This window comes from Myotis davidii, unplaced genomic scaffold (assembly GCF_000327345.1).
Source record: "Myotis davidii unplaced genomic scaffold, ASM32734v1 scaffold174, whole genome shotgun sequence".
NCBI classification, from domain to species: domain Eukaryota; kingdom Metazoa; phylum Chordata; class Mammalia; order Chiroptera; family Vespertilionidae; genus Myotis; species Myotis davidii.
This window is the reverse complement of record NW_006289087.1, coordinates 6140932-6153220: the sequence shown is the minus strand read 5'-3', so window position 1 is coordinate 6153220 and position 12289 is coordinate 6140932. Positions and strand designations below refer to the sequence as shown.

Here is a 12289-nt window from a genome sequence, read left to right as displayed (position 1 = left end):
GACTCTACCCTATCCCATCCTCCCCTGGGGTTCTCTGGAAATGCTTATTCAAGGGGTACCCCAAGAACCCCACTCGCACTCGCAATGGAAACCCACGCATTTCTCCGATAACACTAGAGGCCAGTGAGGAAGAAATGGAGAGTACGGTCACTGTATCTCATATTCCTCTGCATAAAAGGATTCTTCACTTTGGTCTGAAATATAGTTGCTGTATTTCTTAGATCCTGCAGCTCAGGAAGAGAGGGCCCCTTGTTGGCGGACTTCCTTTAACACAATGTGTCACGTGGTGCAGGGGCAGCACCACTTAATTAAACAGCACTTAGGAGAAGGGTGGGCTCGGAGGAAACACAGCAGACGTATCTATATTGGGGAAAACCAACAATTTTTTTTAAAAAAAACACTTTTGAGTAGAACAAATAATTGGTTTGGATAGTTTAGCCATATTTCCCCGAATCCCTCAGAATCTCACTGCGCTACTGACAGAAGAATAAAAGATGTCGATTACATCAATGAGAAGTAAAACTGATTTTTTCCTCTCAGAAAAGGCCTATTAGACCTAAGATTCAAAGATCAGTCACCTTCTCATTAACCTCTCAAAAAACGAATCTATTCTACCACTGGCTTAAAAATGCTTTCTCTCTAAAAGCTACCCCGTGGTCTCAACTGTTAATTGTTAGTCTTATCAAAGAATGACCCGCATTAACATTTAGCTTGAGGTCATTAGCATATTTATAAAAAAGAGGGGGGAGTCCTGAGCATTCTTTTCTCTGTTGCTCTTTGTTGTGGGTGCTATGAAGAAAAGTTGTGAGAAAAAATAAGCTAAGTAGTATTATCCAATACTTCAGACTCCTCTATAAATATCAAACTCATCTATACGTATCGGAATGCATATACCCATCTCAGCCTTGAACAGGCAGACAACGGATTAAGTTTTAATTGCATTTCCATCCCAGATAGTTAGGGGGTTAGTGTTCTTTCTTTCTTGATGTAAACAGTGTTAAATTAGATAACAAAGACCAGTGGCTGAGCATAGAGGTCGCAATATAATCTCTTCACTCAGTTACACTGAGATTCATGACTGGACCAAAACACGCTAATGTTCCCATAGGACTGTATGTATTTTTTCTCTTGACATCATGGTATAGACATTCTAATACCATGAAAAAGGGACAATTTAAAAGGATGTTGGCCTTGTTCAACATCTGGTAGATGCCCAGATGCTTGAGGTCTGAGTGAGCCTGTGTCAATATCTAGATCATGGAGGTTTTAAAAGATCTTGTTTTAGAAATTAAGAAGTTTTGCATAGTATTAATAAATAATCTTTGGGCTTCCAGGATGTATTCCATTCTTAGGAAAAATATGTCAAATTTTATTTGGAAACAGAACAAACCTAGACTGTTGTCTTAGCTCGAAATCTGCCTCTTTGTGTTAGAAACGAGGAGTCTCCTCCGTGTGCATAGGTAGATGCAACCAGGCATTTTTTCATCAATTTTAAGGGATGGAGGATATTTTTCAGAGTCTGAACAGTTAATAGCAAGTAACAACAAACATTTAAATTCAACTTAGAAATGAAAACACCACCATGTAGTTTTATGCTACACTTAGACCAAAGCCTACTATGGTCTTTTAGTTTAAACACTGGGACAACAGAAAATTTCTCTCTCAACTATGTAATTACAATTTTAAGGACATATTTTTTTCAGGGGAGGGGAGATAGGAACTACAGTTGAAAACTCCTTCAGTGTAATGTACCCCAAAGCCTTTGGCAGTGTTGGACTAGATGCTCATACTGTGGTTTGCAGTATACGGAAGCTGACACTGAAATCTACAAAATTCTATTCCCATCACATCCTGTTTTCTTACTTGGAAAATCTAGTTAAGTTATTTCATTATGGACGTACTTTTTTTTGGTGAGAATCAGAATAACAGTCCTGCTTCAAAGACAGATTATTTTGATAAACTTTAAGGGACAGTTATGAAGAACAGAGGAACTCAGCCTTAAATAAACCTGCATCGTATTTGATCATTTCACCTTCCCTTTTTGCTCCAGTGTTTCACAAAGAGATACTAGGTGAGATAATGTTTCATTTTACACACCTTGGCTGGATATATGTGCACCAAACACAAGGGACCCCGAACAACATCTAATGAACTAGATAACTGGCATACATTTTATGTTAAACTAAATGTCTCAGGGCACTCAGCATTAATTGGGCATCCAAACACGTACCTTTCTTTTCTTTCTCCCATATCTATTTCTGGGCTTTTAAAGAAGACACAAGCATTAAAGTTAGGTGGTAGGGAAACAAAAAGTTGTTCTCAATGGCTTTTCCAGGATAAAAAAAGGAACCGACAATAGCAGTAATAAGATTTTCAGATAGACTGGAACAGTCACTTAAAAAGCTATGTTGCCTGCATAGCTCAGTGTGAACCAGGTTGAGCATCGACCTATGAACCAGGAGGTCATGGTTTGACTCCAGGTCAGGGCCCATGCCCAGCTTGCGGGCTCCATCCCCAGAAGGGGTTATGCAGGAGGCAGTTGGACAATGATTCCCTCTCAATCATTGATTTTTTCTCTCTCTCTCTCTTCCTTTCTGAAATCAACAAAAATATATTTAAAAAAAGAAAAGATGTTTCAAGCCGGCCATTGGCTATGTGTGAGTGACTGCATTTTCTGGGGGGAGGTGTTTGCTTCTTCTGGTTCCCAGGATGACCAGGTATTCCTGAGACAGCCCTCACCTGGCAGAACTCTAACGTAATACCCCGCGCAGCAGCGGTGGTCTGGCTGTGCCTGTTGGATGCGGCGGCCACAACACACTCCCGTTGAATTCAGAACCAAAGGGATATACTTCTCATCACAGCAGTGGTGTCCGGGCTGGGCCTCATGGAGCACGCCGGCACAGCAAACCTGAAGGTTGGGAGCCAGGTTTAAAGGAGTATCAGTTAATTAAGACTATTATACCACCACATCTCCTGCGACATAATCATTTTCTAACAGACACTGCTAGGAGACCAAATACAGCACATGTTTGATAAAAATTCAAACACTGAAACACACATTTCCTCAGCATCATTCGGGTCCTAAATGCTAGTTGATATAATGTAACTTTTTTTAAATACATATTTTATTGAGTTCTTACAGAGAGGAAGGGAGAGAGATAGAGAGTTAGAAACATCGATGAGAGAGAAACATCGATCAGCTGCCTCCTGTACATCTCCTACTGGGGATGTGCCCGCAACCCAGGTACATGCCCTTGACCGGAATCGAACCTGGGACCTTTCAGTCCGCAGGCCGACGGTCTATCCACTGAGCCAAACCGGTTTCGGCGATATAATGTAACTTTTAAGCCTTCAACCATGCTTTGTGCTCTATTAGAATATTCCATAAACATGAATGACATTTTGAATGTCAGTGCTTCCAATGGAAAGATGATTTAGAATTATAAATGAACAATTTCCTTCACATATATGTTTTTATTTTAGTGGTTGTTTATTTTAACTCCACATCTATGGAAACCTGACTCTCATTGATCTTTCTTTTTTTTTTGTTAAAAAATAAATGACATTTTTCTTATAATGCTTATGACCACATGTTTATTAACCCAATTTTCAGACAAGGGGATCTTAAAAGAGTTCAACATTTACATTTATAGTATATGCACACACATATATGTATATATGTGTGTATATATATGTGTCACATTAAAAAGAGAACATTTCTATGGAAATTAATTTCGACAAGCCCTTTAACCATGTGTGTTTTCTCCAGGAGCTGTGGAAGAAATTATGTGCCTGAACAATCAAATAATTATCTGCATGCACTGGAGGTCTGAGAAACGGATACTCTATGTAGAACAGATGAAACCCTGAGCTGTTGCTGAAGTGTCCCTCAGAATCTATACTTGGCACGTGATGTGAACTGGACAGAGCCTTCCTGTGACAGCCAAAACCACCACTATTTACAACGTGTTTCTTTCCCTTTTGCTCACTGCTTCTTGTAAGCTTGCACCAACCTTTGAATCAAGCTCAATACAGGAGCAGAAGAAGGTGGGACCTCCCAGTCTTCCAAAGGGCCGCTAGATTAGTACTTCATTCATTTTGGAAAAGTTTCGAAAGAGCAAATACATTTAAAGTCTTAAATTCAGCCTATCCCTGTGGTGGTTTAGGTAGCTCTGAGAATCCAACTGCACAACTAGTAGCCTGAAATGATGTAAAACTTAGTCATGGTGACAATTTTGGAGACTGAGCATAAAAAAGGTTAGTTTGTAACAGCTAGTTTTATAACCTTTCTTAGATGATGACTACTACTTAGCCAGTGTCAGCTTAGTAATTAGTGTTTTACCCATACTGCTGCAAAAACTCACGTTCTTAATTATTGCACCCTTTTGCAGTAAATCTTTCGGATGTAGTGGTCGCTCCCATCATTAAAGGGGCGATGCTGCTGATAAATAGGAACGCTCTTTCATTCTACCTTCCAACTGAGAATTTTCTGCATCGTTTGTCAATAAAGGCCATTTACAAACTCCTCCGTCTGGCTGTGCTATTGATCTGATTCCTAAACTGCAACTAACAGGAACATTAATCTGCAAATGGCCATAATTTTAAAATATTTCTGACAAACCTTGAAAGGCCCTGCTCACAGTGACTCATCAGTGTCATGTAAACAAACACCCACTTGTCGCTGAATGGATTTGTTGTACAAAAAAAATTCAAGTCACTCCATCAAAGACACATTCAGGAGGATCCTTATTATTTCAATAAACTAATATTTGCTGCGGAGACGATGAAAAATGAGAAGGCTACGATGCTCGTGAGGACGGCAGGGTTTTGATAAGCATCCTTCCTCTGCCGTGGGGTCTCCTGATTGACTGGGGGAAATACCGATCATGACAAATCGTGGCTTAAGAAGCAAGTGATTTCACCTGGAGTGTTCGGCGGGAAAATGAGGTTACACGGACGGGCTTGAGGAGGTTTACCTTAGCCTCAGGATCATAGCACCTGTGTCCACAGGTAGTTTCATGCTTTCGACACATCACTGCCTTGCAGAGCTCACTGCTGTGAGCTCTCGGGGTCTCAGGGCACGGGGTCCATGATTTACGTAAGACATCATATCCCAGAATGATGCCATTTGGCTTCCCCGGGGACGTCCAATCAATTTGAAGGGATCTGTAACAGAGAGAATAATTAATATTTCCGCAAAGACAACATTTACCATTGCTGCTGTCAACCTCACGTACTTTTCAATTTATCTTCCAGGTTGTTCTAAAGGTTTACATCTGTTAACTTCCTAATCAAAAAGCTGCGGCAAGGGAGTATGTATATGTTAACATATATACTCATATATGCTACTGCCATATCACATTTTTGGAGAATCAATGAAAACTTTATTTTAATATATTTTCATTGACTTCAGGGAGGAAGGGAAAGGGAGAGAGAGATACAAACATCAATGATGAGAGATAGTCATTAACTGGCTGCCTCCTGTATGCCCCCACCTGGGGATCAAGCCCCCCAACCTGGGCATGTACCCTGACCAGGAATCTAATCTGTGACCTCCTGGTAACAAAAATTTTTTTGTTCTTATTGTTTTCTTAACGGGTGGAATGCTGACATTCAAAATTAACCCTATTTGTGTAGTTGTAGAATTTCCAATCATAACAATTTACTAATTCCATTGATGTTTCTAGCTCTCTGTTCCTCTCTGAAATCAATAAAAAATATATTTTTTAAAAAGAGCATATGAGTTTATTAGTCCGTATCTTTAAAGATCTTACACTAAACATCTCATGATTAACTGTTAGCCACTTTTCTGTCATTGTGTAAAATAAATATTTTTGTCATTTTTCATTTTAAGGAGAAATATATCATTACAGACCAAATTACTGGACCCTATCAGGAATTCAATTAAGCCCAAACATTTACATTAAAAAGCAGCAATCATGATAAACCTTGACATCTTAATAGACTGCTTTTAAAGAAAAGAAAGTTGTTATTTCATTTCTGAGGGCACAAACATAACACATTCACTAATGTCACGTGTAAGAGCACAGTTTCATAGGAGACTTGGATAGCCACCATTCTTATTCTGAGGTCTTTGTCCAACTCCCAGAATTCACTTCCCATTTTGAAGATACCTCTTTTGTATTCACTGCATAATCAACGACAGAAAAGACTTTGTGTAAGTGACATTCCAGGGTCTGACTTATCCACAAAAGCCGGTGAATCAGTGAAGTCTAGAAAACACGTGTAGAACACCATGCCATTGTACTTGCCTTCCTTGCACGGCGTAACTGAAATGAGACCACCTCTATTTGTAGCAGTGCCATGAACAGTTTCTGCTTTTGAGAATCTGAGCGAGGCACAGGAAGATACATGATTGAGGAGTCATGGGTTCAACCCCTCCACGTTTCTCATTAGAAGTAATGAGAGCGATATTGAGAGATCTCTTTTTGTGACAATTTGAAATGGAGGAAGGACATCTCTGAGATTCTGTTGAGGACAACCCCCCCCCCCAATTAAAGAGTGGATTTGGAATGGAACCAATGAAAGGAAGCAATGGAAGGAACCAATGCGTGTTCAGAGAGCCGGAGGTTGAAGTTAATTAGAAGGGAGAACTGGATTTTGCCGAGAGTTGCACAAAGGCGACCTCAGTCATTGAGTTTCTTCTATCGGAGCCACAGAAATCAGGGAAATCAGAAGGAGCTTGGGATGGAGGGAGAGGCAGGTGAAGAAAAGGAATTCGTGGTGCCAGAGACCCAAGAATGAGCTCAATATTCTGTTACGTCTCCTCACCAAGCAATGAGTTTGACCATCAGAACTCACTGGCCATCACAATAATAAAATTTCCTCAAAGCAATTATGACTACTGATTTCATCTGTACAATAATACAAAATACCCTCCATGTTGTCTATCTCAAGAGTTCTTCCCACACCTTTTCAAGAACTGAGCATAAAATTCCAGTCCAAATTAAAAGCCATTTGCCATTGTCCACGTTGCTGAGAAAGGATATTGACAATATGGGTAAAGGAGGAGTGTTTGGACATTCTACACCAACAGACCAATATTCTGCTTATTAAGAAAAGAAAAAAAAGAAGAGGTGGATTAATTTTTTTAACTGTAAAATTTTAAATTCAGCATTCAAGTTGCCAGTCCATAAAAGAATCAGGGAGGAAAATAAAGGATACGGGAGATTCCTTGCTATCCAATGTCATGAAAATATAGAGGTTTCAAAGTTTCACCTCAAATTTGGTGAGGCAAAAAGGGGAAGAATCTTCTTCCACAAGCTATGACTCTCGCGCCTTTTTCAACCCCACACTAAGTACCTGGGACATACAGGGGGAATTTGTACATAAGGGCAGGTGTTCAACCTTCATTTGGAGGCACCCAGGCTGAGCTGTTACCAGAAAGACTCCTGCAAAGTTGGTGTGTAAAACTATCATTTATATCATTCAGTAGCTCGAGGCAAATTTTTAAACAATTATTTGTGAATGCTACAAAGACATTACACCCCAGACTTCTCATCAATAATACAGCCCCAAACTGATGTGGAACTGGGGGAGACGCTGCCACGGTTCCAATTAGAGGCGGCCAGAGACGCGACCTGCCTTCTCTCTCCTCTCCCTTGAGCCTCGTGCCTGGAAATCATGCATTTTGAAACACGAGCAGTAATGTAGTAAAATCTCTTCCTTGTTTCTGCTTTTCCTTATCGGATGCATTCCTGGAGCATAAATAAGTAAACATCAGAGGCAGCCCAGTGCCCAGGGAAGCTGTCCGCTACAGCGCTTGTCATATTTCAATCAAAGCCAGAGCTGGTCAGCTCTCTTCATCCAAAGCGCTGTCTACCCTCACCGCTTTGGACCAGAATTAATGAATCAGCTATTGATTAAATTCCGCTCTAAACAACCCACCAAGGCAAATAAATGAACTACCCAGGGCACGTGTAGGCCATGGCCAGACATGTCTGGGCTATTGATCAGTAGTTAGTATTCTTTGAGGATCCAGAAGCTGCTGATGACAATATGACAAGTATGGAACATGTGACGCAGACACTGTGTTTCTGGAGGAGGAGGCTGGAGAATGAGTAGGGTTCATCTGATCTTTACGTGTGTACGAAGGCATCTTTGGTTTACATGTGAGAGGAAAGCACATGTAAGGGCTTGAAGTGAAGAAGCTGCTGTCAAAAGCCAGGTGTGAAAGGCCAAAGGCAAAGATCACGCGCCCCGGATATTCAATCTGACAGGCTGACGTGCTATTCAAATTTCACGGAGTGGTTTTCCTATCAACAGTGTAGAGTGAAGGTATATTTCGACATGAACTCTGTTATCTCTTGACTGTGGTAGTATTTACACAACTCTACCCATGTGTCAAAACTCATAGAAGTTGGAGCAAAAAAAAAGAGTACATCTTACTCTGTGTAAATTAAAAATAGATTGTAAGATGCAAGAGAATAATAAAAAATAAGTAAGCACATGAAGGAAACCTGGGATCTTTCCAGATGCTGCATTCACTGCTGACACTAGGGAGCTCTCCTCGCATCCTTGTCAGTTTGTAACATTTTCTCTTCATAAAGCCTCAAGCTGCTTTTATTCTAAGCCCAAATGTAAGTGACATTTGACTGAGTATGGAATGCGAAGATGAAATATATCGGTTTCTTTTTAGTTCAGAATTTGGAGGCATTGCATTTTGGCCAGGAATGCTGCTCTTTAGAAGATGGACAATGCTATTCAAACTCCAATGCTCTGTGTTATCTTGCAGGGATCTGGAAATTTCCTGACAATGTCCCTTTATGGGGCTCTTTTAAAATATATATATTTTATTGATTTTTTTTTTTTTTACAGAGAATAAGGGAAAGGAAGAGGTAGAAATATTGATGAGAGAGAAACATCCATCAACTGCCTCCTGCACACCCCCTACTGGGGATGTGCCCGAAACCAAGGTACATGCCCTTGACCGGAATCGAACCTGGGACCCTTCAGTCCGCAGGCCGACGCTCTATCCCCTGAGCCAAACCGGGTCGGGTGGGGCTCTTTTTCATGTGGTTCTTTTTTCAGCGGTTATGCTGGTATCTACAGACTCACCTGCACGCTGGTGTGTTTAGTTCTGGGATATTTTCTTATCATTTACTTTTCCCCCCTCTTTCCTGCTCTCTCTTCTGGAACTCTTATTATCCACATACTAGAAGATATTCTGGAGATTTTTTTCCTAATTTCCTCAATAACTACTTTCTTTTTTTTTTGACATCTTTGCTTTTCATTGCACTTTTAGAGACTTTCCTGTTTCTTCCAAAAATTTAATTTAGCTGTTACATTTTTAATTTTCATGAGGTCCTCTCCCCAATTTTCTCTTTATCATTTTTTATCCAAGTAAATTTTGTTTGTTCCATAGATAATCTTTTTTTTTAATCTCTTTGAGGCTAATATAATTTTTTCTTACTTAGCATTACCTCTGCCTCTATTGAATTATTTCTCTTCTTTTATTTTGGTTCTTTTAATCTTTGAGAGCTATGTTCCAAAAAAGCTGACCCAAAGCTTTATGTATGAGTGGGGTTTGCTGACGGATATACTTCCCTATGAATGTCTCTTCCATTAGGGGATCCCACCTGCAAAATTCTGGAAATATTTCATTTGGGGCCATGCAAACTTTTCTAGAGAAGAATGTCCAATTTCCTGTCAGGGCATTTATGACTAGATACTTGTTTTTAAGGACAGAGCTGGGGAAGGCAGCCATAGTCTTCCTCTTTATCAAGATTTCCCCCTTGGCCTCTCCTCCCAGCTTTCCACTGTTCTTTATTCTCTAGAGAATACACTTCTGACCTTTGGGAGGTGGACTATGCCACATGGAGGAAGAGAAACCGACACCTGGGTGCATAATATGGAGGTCAAAACCTTGAATTCTGTGATGGTTAATTTTATATATCAATTTGCCTGGGCCACAAGGTACCACGCTATTTGGCTACACCGCATTGCTGGGTATTTCAGGTTGTTTCGGGCGAGATTAGCATTTGAATTGGTGTATTCCTTAAAGAAGGCAGCTCTCCTCAAGTCCAGGGCATCACTCAATCAGCGGAGGGTCTGAACAGAACAAAAAGGTGGAGGAAGGGAGAATTCCCTCCATCTGCTCAACCCCCTGAGCTAAGACATCAGTTCTCCACTCCCAGGCCTGGGCTAGGATTTCCACCATCAGCGTCTCCGAGCCTCAAAACCTCTGGACCTGAACTTGGTCCAAAGCTTTCCCGAGTCTTCACTTTTGGTTTTGTTTCTCTGGAGAACCCAGAGTAATGATAGTTTCCCACCACCTTTTCATCAGAGTTTCAGCTAATCCCAGGGTTTCCGCTCTCACCCTTATCCCATCTTCCCCGTCTTCACAAGCCTCAAAGCTTGCAAGACCTCAGACACTAAGGTTCCCCGCAGTGCAAAGTAGCTTGTTTAAGTCATTATCCCCCTCTGCCAACCAACACTCTGGTTGTCTATTTCTCCACTGAGCAACCATTTGCCTCTCCTTGCCAAGCACGGCTTCCAGAATTGGGTCCCAATCTCTCTTCTGTTATCTGCGCTGTCATTTTCCTTACTCGGTTGTTTAATATCCTTTCTAATGTTTTTGCCCATCAGTTTAATATATTTGGGGATAAGCAATCATCAACCACAACTACAAAATATTCTCCCTCAGTTATCATCTGCAAGAATCTCCTTAAAGGAAGGAGAATATTCTAGAGACAGAGACACATATGGGCATTTGTTAAATTTCTAATAAAGCTTATATGCTATGTTTAGTTACACATAATATGTAATCGAAGCTATATTCCCTTGTGCCATTCACCTGGGTTTGAGTCATGGGGATGCTAACTAACAGGCTAGGATTTTGACAATCTTCCTCACCCCCTCAATCTTTCATGATGCCTTTACTGGTGATCAGGGGTAGAGTCTGGTATTTTCTCTTTACGCATTTCTTGCACATTGTGAATTTCTGTTGCAGGTTTTCACATTGTCCTAAAAACATTTGTTTAGCACAGTGTCTCCCACAGTAGGCGAGAACTGTGAAAATTTAGAACCATGCCTTATTCTTCTTTGTATTCCTTTTGCCTCTTTCATGACTGTAGCCACAGATGTGTTTGCTGAAAGAATAAAGGTGTCCTGAGTCCCTTTAACTTGACCATTTCCCCCATGGATAGTAAGCAATCCTCTGGAAAGTTGGGGGGAATCTGCTGAGGGAGGTTATCACTTAATTAACACACCACCAATCAGATAGAAATCTCTCATGTGTTTGAGAGAAGTTGTGCCTTAGGAAGGGACGATATGATTTTGTCCTGAAAAGCTAAGAACCCAATTAACTGGGTTTTTCTAATTGCTTTTAATCACTTGTCCCTCAAATTACTACAGGCATTTTTTAACTTATTTTTAAAAAGACCTAAAATTTTTAATATGCCATTAAGGAATCCTTCAGAACTGAAATATGTTAGAATAGATTGATTATTTTAGTCAGTGTGTGTGTGTGTGTGTGTGTGTGTGAAGGGTGATTCATTTGGCTGGAGCAAAAGTAGGTTTATAGTTGTTCATAAGAAAAATAATACAATAACGAGCAAATAATAATACAGGAATAAACTCTGTGTTTTGCATACTCCCAATTGTAAGTCTACTTTTGCCCATCCCTGTATGATGTTGAAAGGTGCCCAGACTTCTATCTCTAGTCTCCACTTGATATAGAGCAGTGGTTCTCAACCTTGGCTGCACATTAGAATCACCTGGGAATCTTTTTAAAATCCTGATTTCTGGGCCTCAGCCTCTGGAAATTCTGTTTCTTTGTTATGGGGTGGGGCCACAACATTAGTAACAAAGAAACAGAATTTCCGGAGGATGGGGCCCAGAAACCAGGATTTTAAAAAGATTCCCAGGTGATTCTAATGTGCAGCCAAGGTTGAGAACCACTGATATAGAGGCATGAACAACTTCTGTCTCCCTTGAATTGGGAAATCATGTTAAATCTCCTTTTTAGTATTGTTGTTATTGCTAATTTTGAATTGAAAAGAGACGATGCACTTTCAACTTATGGCCATTTCTCAACAACCAAAGCCTACAAAAAAATAAAAGGATTCAACCCCAAACCTGATAAAATTGGTAATGGTGTTATCCAAACATTATCTCCCCCATTTATTTTACAGATATTTGTAGCTTTGGGGCAATCTGATAGATGGAAGTCTAATATTTTCAAAGAGATTCAGTCAGAAAGGGAGTCATTCTAATTAAAATTGCATTCCGTGTCTCACAAAACAATTCACTGAAGGACATAGAAAAA

The 12289-nt window shown here is 40.3% G+C and overlaps 1 protein-coding gene across 1 annotated transcript in view; it reads right to left on the bottom strand.

The window, feature by feature from the left end:
• USH2A (Usher syndrome 2A (autosomal recessive, mild)) overlaps positions 1-12289 on the bottom strand; it is a 442266-nt gene that overhangs the window by 110410 nt on the left and 319567 nt on the right. The window contains 2 exon segments of the mRNA XM_006761291.2: positions 2740-2908; positions 4977-5166. Coding sequence (XP_006761354.1) covers positions 2740-2908; positions 4977-5166 — 359 coding nt within the window.